The following is a 26835-nucleotide window of genomic DNA, read 5'->3' as shown; positions in this document are numbered from 1 at the left end:
GTCCGGAATCAGGGTTGCTGAAATATGGTAACCCTAGTGTAGTGTCGTTCGACGATGTTGTGTTAGTATCGACGTGCAGATATCAAATGTCAAATATACTTTGAATGTGCAATCCATGATAACTGATATGGTCAGGGCTGTGGAGTCGGCAAATTCTACCACCGACTGCAACTCCGACTCCGACTCCAGACATTTTGATAATAACAACTCCGACTCCGACTCTACACATTTTCAAAATACTGACTCCGAATCCTGAGTCTTTAAACGTACTGACTCCGACTCTACACATTTTCAAAATACCGACTCCGAATCCTGAGTCTTTAAACGTACTGACTCCGACTCCGGCTCCGACTTCAACAGTATTACCAATTTCATTCGAAAATTATGTGCCACAGTGACATTTAAATGACTATCTTATATAAACAATAAACAAATGCAAACATATGATTAACGATTTCATGCGAAATTGTTTCATTGTGGCACAGCTCGAATTATTCCCTATGCAATAAAGATGAACGAATACCTTTCTAAACATCGTTCCTTATTTCATATTTTATAAGTTTTTATAGCACGGACTCTCTAATATCCTAATATATATGAATCCTTCAAACATGACATATATCCAATCCTGTATAATTAAAATGTAGATAAAACAATCGAAGTGTAGCTCTTGTATACGAGTCAGCAACTCATAAAGAAATGTAACTTACTAATTTTCTCATTGCACACTATACTGATTACAAGTACACAATCTCACTACCAATAACACAAACTCCGACTCCGACTCCAGTCAGTATTTTTTCCACGACTCTGACTCCGACTCCTGCCACTATAGATTTCACGACTCCGACTCCGATTCCAAGGCGTTCTAAAAAGAGAATCCGACTCCGACTCCCTTTAGCGAAAATCAGCCAAACTCCGACTCCACAGCTCTGGATATAGCAGGCTTTGATGACGTTAACCCTTTCGCCGCATAGTTTTTCACAAACACGCTTCAATCAATTAACGACATCTGGCGTTGTAGGGGTCGTAAACGGTTACAATGATCGTCTAGAAATAGCGATTGTCGATACGCATACGACCAGCTATATATAAACCATTGCCTTATGGCATAACCTGTTCAAAATGCAGATTGAATACAGAAAAACGTTTCCCGCAAAATACAATGTGTAGCTCAGTTCGCCTGAATGAACGCTAATCTTATAATTCCTTACATCTTCCGTTCTACACGTCGTAAGCAGACACAGTTGTCGTTTTAGAGTAGCTGTTGATCGCAAGAGTTCATTTCAACCATAATATCGGCAATTAGTTGGATAGAACACGCTTCAAATTGGTGAGAAATATAGCAATGTTCTGTTACGTGAAAAATGCCGCGCACGTATGAGCATTGGCACATAAGGCCATATACATTCACTTACGATTGTCTTACACAGTTGAATGTCACACACATAGTTAGATGCAGTCCATAACACTTCAACAAGATCAGTATCACGAAGGTTGATCGTATATAAGTTACGCGAAGCCAGTGCTAACCACTGCAGACATGGGTGTGGAAGTTGGCGCGAGTGTACGGTATTCGCGCCTGTAATACCAACATCATACAGACAGTTGAATCATCCGTTTTATATATGTTATCCTTGAGCAGTGTAGTTTGTCAGTATTCCACTTATGATTGAAATATATTGTATTGTGCCAAACGTAAATATATCGTTTTACTTGAATATATATGCCGCGATGCGCATGCGATACACAATAAACCATATTGACGGCATAGCTGTGCCTGAGGAAGCATGGAGGAGTTGCAGGTTATCACTACCTGTCAATTCAACCACCATGGATTTATCTGTTGTTGTTCAAAGAGCAAGGTTTATTTCAACGCATAGCAATAAATCGTACAACTGATTGATAGTCAATTACCGATTATATACAATGATATTGTGACGGCCAGACTATCAAAACAACGCGCGCCGCGTGTGTGAGCCTCGTTTGCAAGATGCGCGACGTTGAGCACGTGTTACATAAACGGCCTTCACACTCGACTGTGTTACGGTATGAAGCTCACTCAGGACATTTTAGAAAGGTGATATTGCTGTAAAATCAGTCAGGCGATGATTTCACCCCGAGAGCGTCTATGTATGACGTAGTGGCAAATTCAGTAACAAAATTCTCTTCTAATTTTTCAAAACCTGAAACACTTCTTCTCATAGCGCTTTCAGCTCTCCCAGCTGATCAATCCGAGTAGCTCAGTTGGTTAGGCAGCTGTTTCCTGCATACTACGATATTTTGGGTATTGGTTCAAGTCCCACTGTTCGGATTTTATGATCTTTTTCGTGAGAGCGGTAAAATTTGGACTCGAGGCCGACCGCGGAGATAGGGTTAAATGTTATTGGGAAAACTCGAGAAGGTCGGTCAATATCCGGAGTTGATAGAATCAGGCCGTCCAAACTATATTTTACCAATAGTACAGTAAAGAAAGTTTAGGACTCGCATGGGTCAGTTTTTACTGTCATGAAGCAATTAAAAGTGATACAAATCTAAAATGGTAGCCTATAACTATATCCAAATCCCGTAAAGCAGCAGTATCAAAAAGCAAAAACAATGAGCGAAATGGATCTATTGTTCTCTTAGTCATAGCTAGTTGAAGAATCGACGTTTCCTATTAATTCTTGCTATCTTTCTGAATTTTTGTTCTAACGCGGCGAGAGCTGGTCAAAGGTAGTAGTGAAGGTTTTCAATTATTTCTATGGATGCAGAACCCCTTATGTATTGTTGGTCTTGAACAGTGGTGGCTTTTGGGGTAGGCGAGGTAGGCGGTCGCCTAGGCCCCCCCCTGGTTGATTTACGCGCTTTCGAGAGGCCCCCCCTCCTCAGTTTACGCGCTTTTTTCCAAGTATTACCATTTCCCGAATAACCATAAAGAATCTTCGTATTGTACCGTAAAGAGGGGTCAAACATCAATCCACATTTTTTAGTTATCATTTTACGAATAACCACAAAAATCCATGCACCAATGTAGAATATGGTACCGTAAGCAATTGTCGATCATTAAATTCCTGCACTTGGTGCAAGAGCTCACTTCGATTTTATAATCTCTATCCATTTTGCCATTAGTTAAAGAGCCCTCCTCCTACATTTACGCGAATGTTATCATTTTGCAGATAACTGCGAAAAAAAATGTACCCATGTAGAATATAATACCGTAAACAGTAGTCAACCCGCTAAAAGAGCTTACTTTGATTTTATGGGGGGGCCCCCCTCCTACATTTATGCAAATTTTAGTTATCATTTTGCGAAGAGCCGTGAAAATACATGTAGGCCTACTGCCTACATATGTAAAATATAGTACCGTAAGCAGTAGTCGATCATTAAATTTCTGCACTAGTTGCAACAGCTCACTCTGATTTTATGATCTCTATCCATTTTGACAGTAGCTAAAGGGCCCCCTCCTACATTTACGCGAATGTTATCATTTTGCAAATAACTGAAAATATATGTACCCCTGTAGAATATAATACCGTAAACAGTAGTCAATTATTAAATTTCTGCACCCGCTAAAATGGATTACTTTGATTTTATGAGGAAGGCCTTCTTCATTTATGCGATTTTTGGTTATCATTTTACGAATAACCGTGAAAATATATGTACCCATGTAGCATCTGGTACTGTAAACAGCAGTCGATCATTACATTTCTGCATCAGATAAATAGCTTGCTTTGATTTTATGAGCCCCCCCCCCCTACATTTATGCGAATTTTCGTTATCATTTTGCGAATAACCGTGAAAATATATTTACCGATGTCGAATATGGTACCGTAAACAGTCCATCATTAAATTTCTGCACCCGCTAAAAGAGCTTACTTTGAATTCATGAGGCCCCCCCTCCCACATTTATGTGAATTTTCGTAATCATTTTGCGGATAACCGTGAAAATACATGCAGGCCTACCGATGTAGAATATGGTACTATAAACGGTGTTCGATAATTGAATTTCTGTGCTTGTTAAAAGAGCTTACTTCTATTTTATGTCAATGAGGTCATATTATAACATGTAATGAATTATTATTGAATATATACTTCCTAGTGGCAGCAGTGTATAATTCAGTGTATCAAAATTTTCCAGTATATGTTTGTGTGAGATTCTACTTGCTAGCTCTTGATGTCAGCTTTCATATGGTATGTTAATTTCTAATGAAGCAAGTCCACACTGAGCCTGAATATCCAAAATATCAAAGGAAATAGTCATTTGCAAAGCCAATGAAAGCATGTAGGCTATTATAGCCTATATATTGTTGTTTACTGAGCCATTCTCATGACTCAACATATTTGTTGTGAATTAAGCCTTTTCTGAATGGAAATCCATTCTCAGGGTTGTCATAATTTGTTCATTTCTTGTCTGGCAGCTTCCTAAATACTCAAAGGTTATGTAGTATGGTGTTTTAAGCTGTTTGCAGGAATCTTGAATTGCAACTTTTCTTCATTTTTTCAAGCAATTTTTAGAGCTTTTCGATTTTTCATGCAACTCACTTTTTACTGGAAATATTTGGTAGGCTACTATATATAAATAGATCGCTTGATTATTTCACTGTGGTTTGAATTTGAGGTCATTTCAGATTTGACATACATTCAGGCTAGACCGCCGTAAATTATATTACCACTTGGGTCAATTTTTTCAGGCAATTGATTTTGTCAAAGGCGCTAACACTGAGTTTTGCGACAGTGCCTTGGATACGCATCGATTCGAGTATCTCATACCTTAATAATTTCAAGGAACTTATCCATAAATATACCTTTTTAGTGTAACTCTAGTGAAAAATAAATGCAACTTTCCACGGATTTGACTGCAACCAAGATTTGCCCTAAGATCAGGTGTTGCATAAGACAATTTTGACCATTTCATTCTTCAAATGGGCTACCATTTCAATATAAATATGACCCGGTAAACAGCATATTAAGTAAGGCGCACTCGTCAGTTGACAACCATACACTTCATTAGCTACGATGAGTTTTGTCACTCATTTAAAAGTTATGTTGTAATTTGTTGCATCAGTATCTCCTAATTACCGTACTCTAGTCAAGTATCTGCTAAAATGCCGCGAGTACATGCTAAATGTAAGTCATAATCTCAGAAAAGGAAGTGGTTCAGATTCAGATAGAAATGACAGTGCAAATTTTGAACTGCTACACAAATATTTTAACAATCAATGTCAGCTCAGGAATGTTCTGCACAAATTGAGGATGATGCTGTTTTCCCAACAACTATAATGGCTTATGACTTGAATGATGTAACAGTGCTTTCAAATACGTATATGGTATTTGATTGTAGTGGTCTTTTGCCTATACTATTTGTGGCTTTTTAGGTTTAATCCAACCAGGCAAGTTCTTACAGACAAAAAGATTTTCTCCATATCTTACAAATTTCTGATTAGTGAGTGTTGTTTCGTGTGTGTAACATATTATTTACAAATTGCGCTGCTACTACAGTACCGTATGTCCGTATACTTCAAAGTTTGTTGTTGTTGCCATTGTTACAATGTGAATGTCATGGTTTGTGATTTTAATTGTTGCATCATACTTTGCCTTTTTGGTTTTGCTTTTTAATCTGTTTAAATCCCTTTGGTGTAGAGATGGGCTTAACCGATATTTTGCAGTAGCAGTTACGAGCTGCTACTTTTGAAATCTTAACTGTGATTTTTAACTGTTACTTTTTAGCAATTATATTGGAGGTAAAGCCTACGTCACAATTGACCGCTAATTTAGTCGAAAAAGTTCAAATGTATTAGTTTAGTTCTAAGCTCGCCGAAATCAAACCTTAAACTAACAATTAATTATGATTGAAGTTATAATCATACGGAGTCGTTTAGCCTCGTCTTACAATAAAGCTAGGAGAAAATCCATTCATGGAGTATATTTACAGAACCGCCCATCTTGTGCCCTTCATGACAAATATGGATGTAATTTTGCTACCGAGGTTGTCGTGGTGGTTGAAGATAAGCACTGCTATTGTCAGAAGTGTGAAGTGGTGGTCCGGTTGAGACTGTAGTGTAATGGCACTCGCTTGTCGAATAATGAAACACATCAGAGAACTACCACGATAAATGTAGGCTATATTGAATGTTACGGCCATGTGCTTCAGTGCTATTTTGTTAACTGTGATTTGGGTTAGCAGGTAACTGCTACTGCTACTTGAAAAGCTTAACTGTTACTTTTTAACGGTCTGCTATTTTTTTCACATCTCTACTTTGGTGTGCCGTTAACTCTTGAAAAGTGGCACCCGAAAATTCGAGTGCAAGAAATATTATATTACAGTGGATGTTGTATTGAAAGCTACATTCTTACTCATCGTGGAACTAGCTCTTCACAGGTTATACCAGTGCTGATGTGTTCCTGTGGTATTACTGGTGTTGTACCACGTTGCCGCACATTTTGCTCTATGCCTAATCATACAACAAAATCTTCTTGGTAGAAAAAAGATAGGCCCAATCCAGCACCTGGCTGAAACCTTGACGTGGTGTGCTGGCTTATTACTAATGTCAGCCGACAGCTTTCTGGATTTATTTTTATATGGTCTATTTGGCATGCAGTTGCCTTGGTATACTATCATGTCATGCTACATCCCATAATTCTTATAAATAGGTGGGTCTCGACACGCACTATAGTTCACTTGAGCCACTTGTTTTCAAATATGACAAGTAGTACTTTGGCATGGCATTATAATTATTTAATATGGTTACTAGGGTTGTTCAAAATTTGGAAAATGTTTGGAATTCTGCGTGTCCATCGCTTATTCTGTAGATTATTGTTAAAAAACAATAATGGGCTTGAAAGAAGCTCGCAGGAAAGCCGCTAACATTTGTCTAAATGCTTTTGAAAGTAGCCGTCGGCGAGTGGGCGGGGAATCGATGAAGTGGGCGGGCAAAGAGAAGCCATTAATCCTGATTGGTTGAAGCCGGTAATAATAAGCTAATGATTGGCTGAAAGACCGACTTTGTGAACACTGCTGGTAACGATTTTTGCGTGCTGTTGTGCAGTCGTTTCTGTTGATGGCATTACAGACATGATATATTGCCTTTGTTAGCCTAATGTTGTCACCAAGAGTCCATAGTACAACATCGCAACCGCCTAAGTTAATATCTACCTGCAGAAAGTGCTATGTATGCACAGGTGCTCTCGCTAGTTGAGATACGAATAAACTAGATGCATGCATATTGCTACCTTTCCAAACGTTACTGACAGTGAGTGAAACTCAAAAATTTACCACCAGGAGTCAACATCTCAGTAGTACTTGTTATGACTGGTCGACGTCTCACCCATAAACAAACGCATATTACACTTTTTATTCACAATTGAATGAAGGCGAAAAGCACTATTTACAAAAGACATTAAAAAAGTACGTTGCAGATCAGTGTTGCATTGTCAGGCACAAGTTGCAGATTACAGGCTTTTGATTAGAGTTGACTTCCTGCTGTCTCCAACTGTCTTCCTATGCTGTTCCACAGCTTGAAGCAGACTGTCTCTTTGTTGTTCATTGTCAGTCAAGATTGCAGCATAGTCTGTGCTTAGCTTTACACCTCGTTCTGCGGCATCATTAACGACTTTGACAGAACTGATGTAGGAGCTCATTCTGGTGTAGGAATCATATAAGTGCCAAACATCAACCAGTTGAGCTAGCCACGCCCCAGAGCATTCAAAAACATCAAATATGTGCCACGACTGTGGCCCAATAAAATCAGACAAAGTAGTGTCCTTGTTGATGCGTACAGTTGCATTCAACGAGGGCGGGCCTCTCCTGAAACTTGAAGTTCGGTCTACCTGTAGGAGCGTCTTTGCCATATTTTCTCGGGTTTCATTGCTTTCACTCGGCGAAAACAAGGCATATACAGCGGTTTCCTCCACGATATACCAGTCATGCTTTAAAAGCTTTTGTGAAGCAGCTTTGGAAACTTGTTCATCATGTTCCTTGTAACTCAACATGTCCTGAGATATTTCCAGGCGATTTGTTTCCCTGGCTCTCTTCGTTGAAGATCTTGACAGGGAGAACATGGCTATATCTCCTCCACAAGCCTTAATAAATGCTCCCATCAGCATCGTTGCATCGGTGTCAGTTACTTGCAATCGATCCAGAGCTTGGGAAACATGCGTATTTTTCATAATATTTTAGGTGCCATCAGTTTAATGGATTGGGTCGAGGTGCCAACTCCAACATCAGCATCATAGTCAGAACTTGAAATCAAACTGTCACCTTCTTTTGAAGATGACGATGATGCTAAAACAACATAGTCACAACTTGAGTCGTGTGAAACGTTTTCAACAGTTTGATCTGCAATGGCTGCTGTTTTCTTTTTGAGGTCTTTAGCCAGAATTTTGTCTCTTCCCAACATTATTGACTGGCGAGATTGCCGTTGATCTTCATAAAATGCAATGTCTTCAAGCTTTCTTTCATGTGATAGATAAATGTCATTTTTTATTGTTGTTATGGCATCTCTACTTCCAATATCCCACAGCTTGTCCAAATCATCAGTGAATTTTCTCCTCTTACCCTTGGGATCACTTTCCTGTTTCGGATTCTTCTTCAGATCACGCCATCTTTCGTGCAGGTTTTGAAGTGATCGCACCACATGTGATTTCTGCATTGTTGCAATTCTCGCCATTTTCCACACTGTCATTACATCATCCACCACCACAGTACATAGTTCATGAGTAGGGGTTGACTGAGGACAATGCTCTTTCAGATGCAGCAAGTAACTCATTACTTCTCGTATAGTAGGTAATCTCGAGCCATAGATGTGATCGCAAGTATATCCGACCAAGTACTGCTCAGATTTGGATCTTGTTCTTCGCTGCGGCATGTGTGCAATCTTTCGCCGTTTTGCCTCTGCCATGACTGCACTATTGTTGCTCCAAAGCATAAACTACTGATATCGACTGTGAAGCATTCAAAGAACACGTGTTACAGTACTACTAATGACTCATCAACACACAACGCGCTTGTACAGAACCACAACCGCTACTAACAGACTCTACCTCAGCAAAACAGACTTTCTATTTAGTAAAGCGAAGCTCCCGAATCCGAGTCAGCTGTTGCAGTAATCAGTGAAGCTTAGCCGATTACCCAATCAAGAACCGTGGTTTCGTGATTGCCCGCCTCTGCTGTCGGTTGCCCGCCCACTCTTCAACAACGACTTTCAAACGCATTTAGACAAATGTTAGCGGCTTTCCTGGGAGCTTCTTTCAAGCCCATTATTGATTTTTAACAATAATCTAAAGAATAAGCGATGGACACGCAGAATTCCAAACATTTTCCAAATTTTGAACAACCCTAATGGTTACAGTTTTATCATGATGTACAGACAATGTAGTACCGGAACAGCGCATACGAGGTGTACAACAATAAAAGCTTCGTTCAACAATAGTAAGGGGGGTCTGGGGGGCGCTGCCCCCCAGAAGTTGCGATGATGTAGATAAGGGGGCCCCCCGGAAGTTTCGCCTAGGGCCCCCCTAATCGTAAGGCCACCACTGGTCTTGAATGCCGTACGCATTATGCCTCTAACCAAGGCGGTTACATGTTGTTATAGAATACGATATATCAGGAGTGGGCAAACTCCGACTCGACAGCCGCATGCAGCTTTTTATTTATTGCACAGTGCATACTCGTTTTGCCATTTTGCTACAGAGGTTCAACCTTATTATAAATTGATGCATTTTATTGCGTATTAACAATATGCGCATTGTTTTCGTGTTTTTTATTTCCTTATGGTTTACGGAAGACTTGTAAAATTTAAGGGAATGTGGCACTACAGCCGTGGTTCCCAACCTTTTTCGTCCCACTTATCATTTCGAGGTTTTATGCAGTGATGATGATGCAGTAATCATCTACAAGTCTAGTAAACTACAGAAATAGTAGATTATACGGTAGGGGGCCGGTTACATATTGAATATTGCAACAACAACAAAATGTGATGATAAAAACTCTGTTTTGAATTGAACACAGGTTTCATTGAAGGCTAATGTCTTGTAATCGGTAGTTACAACACCCACACTGATCAATAGCCTTAATAGCGATTCTGATCATATTATAAAAGTACGATACGGCTCCGATCCGACGCCGGCCATATCAGAAAAATGTGAATCCGTCTTTGATCTTTCCCCGGCCAAAAATGAAGAAAAAAAACGTCTGGACATCTAGTCCGACACCAGTCCAGATCCCGCTCTAGTTTCTGCGTCTGATATGCAGCCTGAGTTCAAAAAACTTGTTGACAATTTCGATCGACGTTCATAAATTCATTAAATACTGACTTTTGTCTCTATACTTTAAGCTTTAAGTTTATGTTAAATACGATTTATTCCTTGTATAGGCGGACAAAAACGCGAATGATGCATAGTGTCAGGAATCGGTCCCGCCAAGTAGCCTAATTCATTCACCCAAATCCGGCCCGCGAACTGGAAAAGTTGCCTGCCTCTGTTATCTCCTGATGTTTCGTCACCCAATCAGGGAGACAACATGCACATTCACTTATGCAGATATGGTCATGACGGTCTTCGTGTTAACAGGAACAAGAGAACTTAATTGACATGTAAGCAATAAGTATGCCTACAGCGCAAATATACATGGAAAATAGACAGAACAGAACATCAGTAGGATGCGTACCAGAGTTGGATCAATTACAATATTTTAATTTAATTACAATTACAATTACAATTACTTCCTTGCATGTTTCAGTTACATTACAATTAAAATTACTCAATGCTAGAAATATCAAATTACAATTACAATTACAATTACTGTTGAGCATGTAATTTATTACAAATATAATTACAATTACAATTACTTTTAAACAGGTAATTGATTCAGTAAGGAGGTGTTCTTTTACAACCGTAGCGACGTAATTAGCAACAATCTCAAGCTATTCATGTTTCATTCCTGATATGTAGAATACCCTTAAATTAGAAAAAAAACGAACGTATTCGAACTATTCCTAATCATGGGTACTGAAAACTACAAGCACAGAAAAATGTTTCAAGCGACTGTTAAGAACCAAAGGTTTGAGCGACTAACAGCGAATAGGCTACAGGACAGTCGATGAAATGTGATCAAACGATTAGCCTACTCAGAGCTGAGCCAGGATAATGAAATGTAATTGGAAAGGCGTCAGCCATAAGGATGATACCGATAAGGTGCGTAAAAAATTATAATAAATGCAAAAGGAAATAACGTCCTAATAACTAAGAATTACAATATTTTGGTTCGCATTTACATTTTCACTTGCTCGGAAACTGTTAGATAGCATTTGATGAACATTAGGGTGCGAAAAGTTTCTGGCCCCAGTAAATTTAGCCAAGATTGTAGGTAAGATTGGGATAACATCTTTACAAATGCGTGATCAAGTTTGATGAATCCTTGGTTGGAAACTTGAATATTTTTTTGCTATTGTTGCAACAAGCCTCGGTACTGGCCAGACATTAAAAATAAAACTTTGACCGTGGTGTAAGAGAAATGGTTCAGCACAGGTTTCAGAAGCGTTTATTTGCTGTTCATCCATTTTTGAAATAATAAGATTTATTTTAGCCCACTGGTTCTCTAACTTTTATGACAGTGAATATTTCGTGCCCCCCTTATCGTCATAGCACACAATGAAACCAGAAAGTTAGCAATCCTTAAATATAGTTAGATGGTATGGAAGGTTATGACTGTTGATGAGAGAATTCTCCAATACGAAATTCAGACTATACACCGAGCAATAACCATAAAACGGAGGTGAATTGGGCCAATCGCGGAAAAGATTTCAGTTCACTGGAGCGTCGCCCCCGTTCAGATGCTTTCACGCCCCCAGTTTGAGAACCACTGATTTAGCCTATATTGTAATTCACAAAGTTTTCTGTTGCTACTGAAGTATGGGAAACAGTTTAGCGTGACTGAATTATCCAGTTATAACGCGGCACGCATAGAACACCGATGTAAATAGGCTAGTTATTACATGTGGTGACTGTTTACTAAGGCCTTAAGGCCCCTCGTCGTCATCCTGGTTCGTACCGGATTTTCACTGGTGCGACGAATAAATGATTGATTAAATGATTATTTTATCTTGTGATTGTCAGGTTTCCATGAAAATGTAATTGAGATTGTAATTAAGCAAAATTTTGATCAAATTACAAATACAATTACAATTACACAAAATAGAAATGCTTCAATTACAATTACAATTACAATTACATGAAAAAATGTATTTAATTACATTCAGCTCAATTACAAATTACAATTGATCCAACTCTGAATTGCGTACCTGCTCAACTAAACTTGAACGTGTGTATGTGTATTGTGAACGTTGCAGGAATGGTAGTCAGAGATTCATAAGTGAGCAGAATTCCGTTCGTTATGTAATTTTAACCATTGTTAGTTTGAACGGAGGAATCCCGCCTTCGGAGTTGGACCGTTGGTGGCAGATCATGTGCTATGCGTTGTACATCACTACAGTAGTTTTGTAAAGAGGGGGACTTGCAACTGAATAAATTCACACATTCCTTTTGCTAAGATCTAGGTCAAGATCTTGGATCAAGAATACATAGCAAGCTCGCAACAGAGTGTTATTTGCACCGCATTCATTGAAACTTTGTTTTGAATGAATTGTGATGACTTCAGTAGGACATTGACAGTTGGCCCCCACCTGTCGGTGGGAATGAATGATTGAGAAATGAAGAGTGCATATCAATGGCTTCTAAATCATTTGATTGCGCTTCCAGAATACACCACTATTACGTGTAATTTTTGTGTATACAGCATCGCGGGCTTCAGCATGAAAATATCCTGCTCCAGCGTCTGAACCGGATCTTCATCATATCCGGTCTGTATTCACTGTTAGCATGATATCCGCTAGATGTAGTCTTAAGCTTAGGAAGTCTATTTAATAGAAAGCATTTCATTTCATTCTATAATCCCAGCGGCAAGACGGTGCAGTTCATTTAAGTTAATATCAGTTTATCATCAATTCAATCATTTCAAAACTACACAAGATCGCGATACTATGAAAAGATAGGGAGCCGTTGAAGCGATTTGGAATATTGTACAAGTCTAACAACCATCTTGGCTTGAAACATGTAGAAATTCTAAATTAGGATTGTCCTTGGAATTTAGGGAATTTCACAAATTCTGCGTTTTAAAGGCTCATTTTGTAGATTATCGATAAAAACTGAAATTCGTATGAAGGAATACCACTGGAAATTCGTTAACATATCGCGCAAAGCGCTTGAAAGTAGACGCAGGCGGGTGGGCGGGAAATAGACGGAGTGTAGGCGGGCAATCACGAGAAAAAGATCCGGATTAGTTGAAACCTTAATAAAAAGCTATTGATTGGCTGACAGACTGATTTTGTTGATCATAGCCGATAACGATTGCTTTCCGTGAAATTGTCTTTGCCTGCAGGCATTTCTGCTGGTAACATTGCAGATATATTAAATTGCCATTGTCGATATTGCCATCGAGAATCCATGAATACAACATAACAATCCCGTCAGTTACTTCTAGCTCCAGAATTTGTATTACAAGTGTGGCTATATGTATTACACAGATACTATTGTCCAATTAAAATACAAATAACATTATGGGCGTAGCCTACAGCATGCTACCTTGCAGCTTTCTATAAGCCACTGAGAGTGGGCGAAACAAATACACGCTTTGGGCATTTGATCACGTTCAAGTTTGCAGTTGTCGAAGCACAAGTGAGAAGACTGATGAAACATGTTTTCTATGGTCAGTTCGAGACCTATCATCAGTCAATATCTAGCATCTGTGTAATACGGTATGGGTGTTATTTATGCCGATGATGAAAACTTCAAACTTACTGAAAAAAGGTATTTCTAGTTCAAGAATATTTGAAGAGCTTCTTGGAGGTACAGTCCTTCAATATACAATTGAATAGTATATTCATATTGAAATAAACCCGAATATTTTTGGCTGACACTCGTCAGGGGTAATCGTAACTAGTAGAGAATTGGAAAGAACATTGTATATCAACAATCGTATCACAAAATATGACGTCACCAGCATGAAAGAGAGAGCGTTCAATGTACTATTTTTAGGTGGTACACGAACTCCTTTTGTTGACATAGTTTGGATTGGTGTATTTTGATAAAAGTAGACTCCAGGGCACACATACGGAAGTGTAAACGGCCCTTCCCAACGACGCGAAATCTGTCATCTCGATAATTCTTTCCACAAATCGGATTATCTAACAGGCCATAAAGGCCATTAATTCTGCCATCGGCAAACATCTGTTCGATAATCCGACTTGTGCGAATAATTATCGAAATTACAGATTTCGCGTGTGACGTCATATTTTGTGATACGATTGTTGATATACAATGTTCTTTCCAATTCTCCACTAGTTGCTGACGATTACCGCTGACGAGTGTCAGCCGAAAATATTCGGGTTTATTTCAATATGAATATACTATTCAATAGTTCAAGAATGCATCCTGAATTCCCAATAGGTTTTCGCGCCTTCAATACGCCGTGCCAGATGAGGTCGTCGGCAGTCGAGTGACAATAATTGAATTTCCGTATTATATACCAGCTACAGCGGCTAAAGGTACAGTTGTTGATTGCAGTCAATATGGGATGCACTGAAGAAACTGCAAGTGACGTTGTACTGGTCGATTTTACTTGTGTGGTTTAGTGAGATTAGAATTATTGTCCAACATTAGCTAGCAGCAGAGGATAGTAATGGGACTATGATTGCTTTGGACGTTGCTGAATAGCGCACGAATCTCATGAGATAGTGTATGCGGCGCCGGTTACAGTCATACGGGAGATATATCCAAATCATTTTCCAAATTGAGGGTTAGTAAAGTCACACACATCTCAAGGAGTGCAATATCGCTGACCAACCAAATGGTGGTGTTGTCTCACGGGCATACATGTGTCCTGACTCAGGTAACTTAATAATTGACCAACATAGCTCAAAGAGTTTAATCGCATCGGAATTCTACTTGAGAGTTTTAACGTAAATTCGATATCGTTAAGCTATGCCTTTTTCATGACCAAATTCCAGAATAAGATGAGTCAATGGATGAATGAATGACGTGTGAAATTTCGCAATATCTGCATAGTTGAAGTCCAGAACATATCCATAGGAAATCCGGACCCTATCTTCAATTCCATTTTTTCACATCGATATAAATAAAAACGATTCCTTGTCCAATTCCTCCCACATTAGCCAAGTACATTGGCGATATATTTGTCATTTCATGAATGCCTTTTCTATCACAGTTTGAGAAATTTTGTCGTTGGATTAGATATAGGTTAATTTAATTTACCATTGCACCATTACCTGCAGTAACGGAAAAGATTTCAAAAGCCATGGCTCATAACAGGTGAGTGTGCTATATATTTTTTTTACTGCGTTAACTGCGCTTGCGCTAGTGAAGTGTATGCGGAGGTATAGTCGAAGTAGTCAGCATTGGTATAACGGAAATATATACTTGATTGCAAGTCGAAGAATTGAGGTCCATGACATCTCGAACCTACTTCAAGTGGGATAAAGCAAAGATATAAAAAATAGTCGTGAAATAGTTTCAAAATGATGATTTGGTCGACGGGTTGTTACGTGATGCAGGGGGTATATTCACTATGTAACAAAAAATATTAAATTATTATGTTTGCCTATGTAATAAAAACATGGGAAATCTTAGTTTTACCAACATGACTTCAGGTACGTGTTCCTGAGACTGCAGTAAGTCTAGATTTTAGGGTGATTTCATGTTTAATCAACCTGAAAATACGAATCGTCAACTTCAATTTTCAAATTTGGATGAATATTGTGTCAAAACATCGTGTATACTATCTGAGCAAATATTAATTAATCTCAAATGAATTGCAAAGGATCCAGATAGCTGTTTATGATTTTGTTTGTATAGCGACAGTATATTTAGCCCAAGGTAAATGTCGCTACCTTTCACTACAATCACTCGAGCATAACAATATTTCAGGAGTCTCTCTCCTTCCCATATCTGTCGGCTTCAAAGTTTTTGTGATGGTTGTCATATGAAAGCTATTGTAACAATGTATTGTGGATGTTAATTAACTAGCTAGCGGTACAAGCAACTGTCGTTGGTATAAGAACCATAAAACGATTTGCTATTCAATCAAGATAATAACAAGTAATTTCACAAAGTCATAACTAAAATTTGAACGTTTTGGATCCTCATTTCTATTGATAAGGGCCATACTAAATCATAAAATAATAGTTTTAACTAATGGACAAACTTTGAAAGAAATTTAGCTCACAGAACTATAGTACAAGTGGAAATAACATAGCCACTTTGGGTAAAAGGTGGAGCAGACAAAACCTACATGAGTACCCTGGAAATTTTGGATTGCTGCCCAGTTTACCTCTGCGTTTATGTCGGTATGTGTGTTATCGAACCTATTCACTTACCAGACGGAGCAGCAATCGTCCAGACTATAAATTAAATCTAATTTTAGGGCAGGTTCGATCGGTCCCAACGCGAAAGCTGTTGAGGTTAACGAGAGAGAAAGTGCTGGCTCTAAATACAAGGAAGGGATTCAAGACAGCACAGAATCGACCGCGTCCGGAAGCAGAAACGGCTCTGGCAAAGTGGGAACGAAGCCTACCGAGAAACGAAGTAAGAGGGAATTACTTGACTTTAATGGTGGACATATTTTCATCGAGAATTTCGAAAATTTTTGCATGGTAATTCATAGGATTGTCGCAGTATCGGGATGACTCGAGTCAAACTCGAATCACCGTTTTCGTTTGACTTGACTTGAACGAGTCACTTTACAGAAATGAATTGCCTTGACTCGGCGTTTCAAAAATGTGGATAGACTCGTGACCCGGAGAAAAATTTACAAAAATTTTCAAGTCATTAAGTAGTCGGTGTCGACAAAAATATCTGTATTTTCATGAGTTCGGATTGTTTGCGATATGCTGATGTGACCAGTGGGAGCGACCAGTTTCATTCATTCAATTATTTTGCGTTTTACTGAACCTCTGTTGTTCTATCACAAGTAAATTAACCACAAACGAAATCATTGGACCTGGCAGAGTACATTGTTGTTAACTAGTAGGAAAGCGATATAATAGCAAAGCATCAATCTCTGTTGTAGAGACTGGTCAGTGGTCAGGCTCATGGGTCATTGGTACCCGGTGATCGCCTTAAACAAACCTCCTGTATGATTTAAATTACACTCGAATATAGTTTATAATATTCGTCAACCATTGGCGGGGGCTTAAATTGCATAGCATAGATATGTAGGCTAATGGGGTAGTGCATCATATCAATTCATTTCTACTATCTCCGGTTTCGTATTCTAATCTTTATTTTGGCGGATAATTTTATAGACGGGAGATGTACACCTGTACAGTTACTGACATGCTTTGCAATTCTACGCATGCGTGAGCTAAACATGCATTTTAGCATGTTTATTCAATTCTATATTCGGTTCTCTATTTAAACTGAATAGCGAATGCAATGACTTGATCTTACCTCGTACTTCGAAAAGACAACTTGTCTTGACTTGCGACTTGACTCGTGACTTGACTTCACCTGACTTGACTCTAGTTACCTCCAAAAATCGAGTACCTTGACTTGACTCGAGTCACCTTCGTAAATCGATTGACTTAATTTGCAATGACTCGAGATGCCTCGTGACTCGAAGGTGGTGACTTGATCCCAACACTGGATGGATGATGCGACAAATTTGTTTTTATTCAGCTCAGTCAGACCTCGTTTGCGCTACGGCTGAAGTGCTTCGACGAAGTGAGGCTTTATACGGAGGTATGACATAGGCCTATCGCCATTGACAGTAGATGTGTGCTCAACAGTTATAGCGTCTAAACTAAACTAGTGGTTCTCAGCCTTTTTGACCTCGCGGACCGGTTAACCTTCAGAAATCAAATCATCAATTGATTTATTTACGACAGATGTATGCAACTCATAGGTAATATTGGAACTCAATATAATGCTGCAATTTCAATGTTAGATATTTATATACTTGGTTCTACTGAAGGAAAAATCACATGGACAAAATGTATAACGTCCTATTCCTAATAGTTCATCATCATTGGTTTATTACCAATTTTATGAGTTCAATACATCACTGAAAAGATAGGAAGTTGTCGAAGCGACTTGGAGTAGTTTATGGAATCAGACACCCACCTTGGCCTAGGCGATGTAAAGAGGAGGCATGCACACTGATTAAAAAGTAAAGAAGATAGTATAGAAAAAAGCAAGCGACAAAATGGAGTGGCATGTCATGGAAGGTGAGATCGATAGGTCAGTCGTGGTCCGGTAATCTTGAGGATGCATTAGTATTCAATTAGTAGTAGGCTAATTGCTTGTCTTTCGATTTGAATGTGGACATGCTCGTCGACTGTCGTATAGCCGGCGGGATACTGTTCCACACATTAGGTCCGGCATATTTGATGGAGCGATGATCTTTTCGGTCGATCATATGATATTTGGACGACGTGGACTCGCGTGTGTTGTACTTGTGCGCTTTTGATTCCGAGGTGAAAAAGTCATTGAAATATTCGGTCAACGACCGCAGAGGAACTGATACATAAACTTGGCGATTTCTAGTTTCATATTGCGTAGAGTTGCTCGTGCATTGATACATTGTCTATTAAAGTTTTTGCAAGGAGTAGCTCGCGAACTCCTGTTAATGTCCACTGACGTGATTAAAAACAGGTTGATACAACATTTGCACCATTTTGACGTTCGCTCAAAGCAGACCATGAACCCTCTGTTACGACACCATGCAGACAATTACGTCCTAAACTTCTAAAAATCAACTAAAATTGGATATTTTATTTCTTCTTGCATTTGGAAAATGAGTTATAACATTCTAACATATTTGCTGGACCGGCGGTCGGGAACCTCTAATCCACACTATTCCACATCTCAAGTAGCAACTGTAACTAATTTTGAACATAAGTGGAAATGGAGTTGAAAACACGCGGCCGGCCAGGTCCTTTGAACACCGCTATATTGTAATGATGCATTCCTTTGTATACCCTAGACCAGTGGTTCTCAACCGCCTGTCTGCGTGCTGGTACCGGTCCGTGACAAGTTTCCTGCCGGTCCGTTCGATATATTAGAATTTTTTATATCAATTCCGAATTGCAAAAGGTCAGACGATTGTTCAGTAATTGGAGTAATAAAGCATCAAAATAGAAATATATACTGAAGTGTGGGACGTATTTTTCTATGGCGTCGAAATAGAAAGTTCCAAGGTCTACTTTTGGCGTGTGTCACGACGATGCAAGTGTTATATGAAATTGTACGAAAGTAGCCTACAACTCGTTTTGGACTAGTTTTATGAAAGCTACTAGAACCTTTAAACAAAATTGGTTAAATTCTGACCGTGAAACTGAGCTGTGCTTGTCAGTGACGCATTTCTACCAAAGGATACCGAACGATGACAATCAGGTGAGTGATCTTTAACAGTGAGGCGTGAGCTTGTCCTTGTAGAGACTTCAATAGAACCACGTAATAATATACACTATCAAAAACACATCATGAAATGAAGTTTCCAATATTACATTTTGGCTGCTTGCATTTTGCCCTAATTAAATGTAGGGGGAATTTTCGTTGTTAAAGGTTTACAGGTCCTAAACATATATTTTATTGTTTACCGTTCGCCCGCGAGGTCAAAAATGTTGAAGACCACCACTCTGATCGGTAACACATTTAACTTCGTGACCTCCGAGTTAGAGGATGATGTCTACCAATCCGGATTCTCCAAGCAACCACGCAGAGTTGTCTTGCCTTGTATTATCTGCTTCCCTGCGAACAACTGCGACTTATAAACCTCTTGCCATGATTTTGGATTGCGGTTTCGAACAACAGTAACCGGACATAATTCTATCTCCACATCTCATGGGCTACTCATTTCAACAGGATCAGGGTACACGTCACGTCAACAGAAGCACTTCGAAGTAGCCGCAAGAGTATTGAAAAGGTTTAACAGCAAACAGGAATGCTTCGACTTGGAGGCGCTATTGCTACAAGCAGAACGTGAGATCATCTAAGGGAACGGCTTGCGATCTGAGATAAGCGTGTTGGGTTTCATAGATGCATCAAGCGTCTGCGCGATACCGCCAGTATACACGCACGAATGGGGGAATAACATGGTGGAGCAAGACCGACTGGTAGAAGCGGTTCTTCTATATAGAGTTGTACTGGAGGCCTGTAAGGGAATGTTATTGCCAACTGATTTGTTTGATTGGCACGTGAGGGTCGTAGAGAATATCTACGATCTCGCGCAGATAATGAGCGAGGCGGAGGACGCGTATGAACGTCGTTTTAGTCAAGATTACGCCATCGCATTTATGGCTGAAGTCTACGAAGCAGCTAAACTGATCGAGTGCACGCCGACGGAATTATGGCGTCTAAGAAAAGCCAACGATATTGCTAAATGCGCGGGCTATATCGCCGATACTTGCAATAAGGTGAATATGTTCCGAGTTGCCTTGCGATACGTGGAAGAAGGGATTGAAAGCACGGACGAAACTGGTTCCAAAGAAACTGGGATGCTGGGCCTTGCTTCAACTGAAAGGCGAGGTTCACTTGCGCGTGGGAGATTATAGCAACGGCGTGAGATGTCTTGTCGACGCCGTTTTGGCGCTCCAAAATGCTACCAATTTTAAAAGAGGGAAGTACAAAGAGCAAGCGATTAGTCATGTCCACGAAACTTTAAAAGAAGACTACGAATAACCCGAGATTACCCGTCGACTATTTTGTCATGAGAAACTAATTTCCTTGGTGAATTGTGAGGAATTTTGATATTGTGTTGCACGCTGGATTCTTGCTAACGTGACACCATTATTCACAGAATGTAAATAGGAGACGTATCAATCGATTTGTCGCATATTCTGCTTCCATACTTCCTGCATTAGTATTTTTTGGTCTTCATCGTACTTTCATTGCGTTCAGGTGAATACAAGCCTTTCACTGTGCGATCTCTCTAGAAACCTGCAATATCCTAGATGCGAACAATGATTGGTACCGGTCATATGACCACGACGAACTTGGTGTCAACAGGAACCGAAGCACTCGATTGTTCAGACACCTTAAAGTCGTAAAGTAATATATGGTCTTCAAATAATTCGCTGAGTACATATCTCAGGAATTGCCATCCACATTTGACCCGCGAGAAGGCTTTTGGGTGGCCCGCGAGGTAATTTTGACACTAGATATATTATCATGAAAATCAAATCAATTGCCGACTTAATTTATTCCGAAAATGCAGAATCACCTAAAATGTCGATTTCGCAGCAGACTGATTTAGTTTGATGTTGTTTGTCGCACCTCGTCCGATTAAATGCCCCTATATTTCTTGCTTTTTCTAACACTCCGGTTTTTAACTCTCCGGATAAATTAACAGATACACCTAAGATACTAAATGAGTCGAACTGTATTCGTCATTATTAGAAAACGGAGTAGTCAGTTCACATCAGGATAAATTAAATTTTGGCGAGCACGTGACTCCGCAGATGAGCTCCCAAGAGCGAAGAAATTGAGGCAGATAATGATCGACGCGTGAGCCCCGTGATACATATGCGACCCGGAATACATGCGATATGTGCAAGTATACTCATGATATCGACTAAACTCCGTTACTTTGAAATATTTTCTCGCTTCGCGAGGCTGGAGTATCAACGCACATTAGGCACTGATTCTTCATGACATAAATGTAAGCGATTTCGTGCGTATTGTAAAATTAATTTTGCGTTCACCATTGCGCAATCAAGTACCAAGCAAAACTTCAGCAATGCTCAAGGGGCTCGTGCAAAGTTTGGAATACCGTATGTGGACCGTCGTTCAGGGTTCACCAGACACGGAGAATTTGAAAGGGGTATTTGGTATCAAATTAGTTTATTACGGATATGTCCTGGAATGCGGCCGCATAGGCTACATATGCAATCGAAATGCGGCCGTGAATAGTAAAAGGGTTGGTCATCCTTTGTGTATGCAATGGTGCGATAAATAAATTATTATTTTGCAAATACGAAAATGAATCGAGTGCAGGCCTTGACCAATATTAGAACTTCAGTACAGTCTGAAGTCCCGACAGGCTATGATTCCGATTCAGGTACCTAGGGAAGGAATCTTCTATTATGATTTCTGGTGTCGTAAATACTGATGCTGGTTGCCCGACATATGAGCATGCGACACAACGAAAAACGACAGTTTAGCATGCGACGCTATAGCATGAGGACACATTAGCATGGTAACACATGAGCATAGGGACACATGAGCATGGGGACACATGCGCATGGGGACATATCAGCATGGTGAAACATGAGCAAGGCGACACATGGGCATGGAAACATATTAGCATGCGACACTTGAGCATGGTTACACATTAGCATGGGGACTAATCAACATGGTTACACATGGGCATGGTACCAAGTGAGCATGGGGGCACATAACCATTGGGACACTTCAGCATGTTGACACTTGTGCATGGTGATATATGAGCATGGTGACATGTTAGCATGGTGACAAATGAGCATGGGGACACTTGCGCATGCGACACTTGAGCATGCGACACTTGAGCATGCGACACTTGAGCATGAGACACTTGAGCATGAGACACTTGAGCATGCGACACTAGAGCATGCGACACTAGAGCATGCGACACTAGAGCATGCGACACTTGAGCATGCGACACTTGAGCATTTGTCATTTCTTAGTGTGTAGTTAACTAGCGTCAAAATCATGGATTTATACCAGTCCGAAAATGATATATCTCCCCTCCTCCAACCCTAATATCCCCCCTCCCAACTTTGATACCCATCACCTCAACCCTAATCTTGGGATACCGTAACCCTAACGCAAAGCCTAATCGTAACCCTAACTCAAACCCTAATCTTGGGATACCTTAACACCTTAACCCTAACCCTAACCAACCCTAATATCCCCCCTCCCAACCCTAATACTCAATACTCATCACCCCCAACCCTAATGTTGGGATACCTTAACCCTAACCCTAACCCTAACCAACCCTAATATCCCCCTCCCAACCCTAATACTCATCACCCCCAAACCCTAATCTTGGGATACCTTGACTCTAACCCTAACCAACCCTAATATCCATCCCCCCAACCCTAATCTTGGGAAACCTTAACTCCAACATGGACCCTAATCATAACCCTAACCTAACCTAACCCTAATCCTAACCCTAAGCTAACCCTAATCCTAACCCTAACCTAACCATAATCATAACCCTAACCCACCTCCAACCCTGATGTCCCCCCTACCCACCCACGGCACGTAAAACTAAAATAATATAACAAGTCCCGTGTCGAAATGCGAATTTGCAATCGCTTTCGTCACACAAAAGGATATATTCTTTTAGTTCGTCTGATACGTGTAAACGATTCCAATATATGTGGAGCAATGACAACCTTTATCGCTTTACCTTGATATTTGGAGCTTTTCAGACAAATCTATACGGTCACATGCTCAAGTGTCGCATGCTCAAAAGTCGCTTAAGACACGCAAGTGTCGCATGCTCAAGTGTCACATGCTCAAGTGTCGCATGCTCAAGTGTCGCATGCTCAAGTGTCGCATGCCCAAGTGTCGCATGCCCAAGTGTCGCATGCTCAAGTGTAGCATGCCCACATGCTCAAATGTCGCATGCTCAAGTGTCGCATGCTCAAGTGTCTCATGCTCAAGTGTCGCATGCTCAAGTGTCACATGCTCAAGTGTCGCATGCTCAAGTGTCGCATGCCCAAATGTCGCATGCCCAAGTGTCGCATGCTCAAGTGTCTGCATATCCACGTGTCGCATGCTCAAGTGTCTGCATGTAGACGTGTCGCATGCTCAAGTGTCGCATGCGTACATGACCCCATGCTCATGTGCACATTTGCTCTTATGTCCCCATGCCCATGTGTCCATATGCGCATGTGTGCCCATGCTCTTGTGTACCCATGCTCATGTGTCGTCAAGGCTCATGTATCGCATGCTCATGTGTCACCATGCTCAAGTGGCACTTATTAAATTGTCACCATGTTGACGTGTCCCTATGCTCACGTGTATCCATGCTCGTGTGTCCCTATACTTATGTGTCCCCATGCTAATATGTCCTCATGTTAATATGTCCCTGTGCTGATATGTCTACATGCCCACGAGTCGCCATGACCAAAAGTCGCTACGCTCAAGTGTCGCATGCTCAAATGTCGCTTGCTATTGTGTCGCATGCTAATATGTCCACGTACCACTGATGCTATCTTCAAATATTGCCTCGCTACATAATAAATGCGTGCAATTCAATTTGGCTCGTGCCGGTCGAATGCAAAACAGGGGTCTCGGACACGCAGTTCGCCAGAACAATTTGTGCGGACCGCATCGAAATTATGGATTATCAAGTATTTTGCAGTATTGAAGTGCCAAATATCTTTTCCGGGTATGAAAAGTAAAGACGCACTCTAAAATTGCTCCAAAAACCTTAAACGACTCTTCAAATTTCACGATCACATCACTTTCAAACGTTATCATGCACACTGTATAGTCCTAAGAAATTTGTCAAATACGAAGTTCGGTAGATATATATATATATATATTGATTCGTGCAGAGAAAATGTACATTACATTAAATGTCACTGCACTCCAAATATGATGTGGTCCTAAATTAATGATAAAATCTGGAAAACAATTTTGGGCCGTCGCCAATTTCCTTTTGATAGTCTCTGTAATTCAGTGATACCCAACCTCTGGTACGCGTACCACTAGTGGTACGCGAAGTTCTTCCGGTTGGTACGCAAGTAGATTCGTTTTTTTTTTGCGACCGAAGGGAGTTATTAGTTCAGGTGGGGTTGGTTTTGAATCTTTTGAAGCCGCCTTCGTCGTGGTAAAGACGTGCTCGTGGCTAGGGGTAATACCAGCAATGACGGCCTACGGGGAAAAGATCTAGTCGTAGAGCATTGGGATTCTTACCTAACCAAATTCCGGATTAATATATTTGACCACGAGAATTTCTATGGCGGCGAGGCTGCGCGTCTACGCAGCTTAACCCGCGCGAAATCGCTGCCACGATATAGCTCCATGGTATAGCTCAGGGACGGACAATTTCATTCGGCAGGCCGGATATGGGAAAATGAATCACTTGGTGGGCCGGATTCCTGAATCGATACATTAATTGCGGTTTTATCCACCTATATACAAGGAATAGATCGTATTTAATATGCCACTTGTCTTTTTCGGATATTAAAAGTAGAAATGCAGTCTATTATTGCTTCAAAAATCTCAAACTACTCATCAACTCTACTATCACATCAGTTCCAAACGCTCTTATGAGGTGGAATTTCGGCTATTACGTCACTTTGCCTATTGATGTTAAAACATGAATCGTATATGGTTCGCGACTGGAAATTGTGACTTGGATTTGCCCTTTCGAAGTTACTCGGTGACCAATTAAACGACTTGCGTCAAAATTTAAATTAGAATAGGACATTTGACCCGGAACGCCGTAACTTTGTTACAACCATGGACGCAACAAACTACTCTAACATATTGTGTCGTGGCACGTCTGGTGTCCGCTATGGTGCAAAATTAAAATGCGACAGCTTTTATGATGACATTATCGAATCTATACAATCAAACATGTTTACATTCGATAATGTCGTGATGCATTGGTCCTCTCGCATGGTGTCTGTATCTCACAAGTTTGACAAATTATGCTTCCTTCCTGTCAATTATGCAGTAAGGACAATTTTATTCAAATATTTATGAATGTCTTTTTTGTGGCAGGTGTAAATTGCTACAATAGTAAATCTCATTTTCTCGGTGTGTGTGAAATGTCATCTGCAAAACATGTTCAGTTAGGCAATTTCATCCCGTCAAACAAGAAGGCCTACTCGGACAGACATAAAACCCCGATCGATGTTGCGGCTTGCGGCGTAATCAAAAACTAGGAAATTGGCCAGCGAGCACATTTGAGTTTGATATATAACGTAATCCCATGTTTCGGGCTTCGTTAGAATGGATTAGTTATTGATGAAATGACAAAACAAAATCGATGACTTGTGATCCTATTTGCAGTTGTTGTTATTATTAGGTATATTACACTGTCGTGATTGCTAAAGGAACGCGGAACGTCCAGGGAATATATTAGTTGTTGCGTTATTAACTCAATTGAACCGAGATGCTTAACCTTTAATTTTACCATCTTGTTCACTCATGCGAAACCTTTCTTGAATTCCGTTGCTCTTTAACGGAACTGGCGTACTGAAGGTATATATATATATTGATTCTTCCCAGGGAAATGTAAATCACAATGAAGGGCACTGTACTCCAAATACGAAATGGTCTCAAATTACTGATATCATCATTAGGGCAAGTTTTTGTTGCACTAAAATCGCGAGAAAGTTGCATTTAATTTGAATAAAAGTTGCAGTAAAAAGTAGCATTTGTAATTTTTGTTAAATTATTAGGGTATAAGGTACTCGAAAGGTTCCGCTTTATAACCTAGTTCCTGCAGATCTGTCAAATTTGTTACTTTATTGCCATTTAACGCACGGTCTGGCGACGCCGCCAAAAATTACATTTCTTCTGGCTCATAGCAAGACAATTAGGCAATGCGGGAATAATTCCCCCCATCCCAATAAAAAAACAGCATAGCTATAACCTTCTCGCCCTAAAGCATGTCAAATAACACACCGAAAAACCCCTATGTCTGCAAACTCGACCCAAGGCATTACAAAAAACTCACTCTCGGTGACTTTAACAAAAGCAATAGCCTGAAAAAGGTGGCTTAGTGAAAATGTAATTTTCGACGGTCTCGACCGGGCGCTCGTGAAACTATTTCCAATTTAA

The 26835-nt window shown here is 40.1% G+C and overlaps 1 protein-coding gene and 1 long non-coding RNA gene across 2 annotated transcripts in view; both read left to right on the top strand.

The window, feature by feature from the left end:
* The window catches only part of LOC145441659 (uncharacterized), a 125128-nt gene extending 104156 nt beyond the window's left edge, over nt 1-20972 (top strand). The window contains exons 3-4 of the mRNA XM_080319580.1: nt 17728-17790; nt 19915-20972. Of these exons, the coding sequence (XP_080175706.1) occupies nt 17728-17790; nt 19915-20045 (194 nt within the window). The 3' untranslated portion in view covers nt 20046-20972. The remainder of the gene's footprint in view (nt 1-17727; nt 17791-19914) is intronic.
* LOC145448359 (uncharacterized) lies at nt 5446-6481 on the top strand. Its single transcript, XR_013917885.1, has 2 exons — nt 5446-5584; nt 6372-6481. It is a non-coding gene; the product is annotated as an uncharacterized LOC145448359 (long non-coding RNA).
* Nucleotides 20973-26835: the final 5863 nt, after the last annotated feature.

The sequence above is a fragment of the Botryllus schlosseri genome, chromosome 1, assembly GCF_051294905.1.
Source record: "Botryllus schlosseri isolate E-star chromosome 1, Bs_hap1, whole genome shotgun sequence".
NCBI classification, from domain to species: domain Eukaryota; kingdom Metazoa; phylum Chordata; class Ascidiacea; order Stolidobranchia; family Styelidae; genus Botryllus; species Botryllus schlosseri.
The sequence above is the reverse complement of the archived record's forward strand: the minus strand, read 5'-3'. Positions and strand labels throughout refer to the sequence as shown.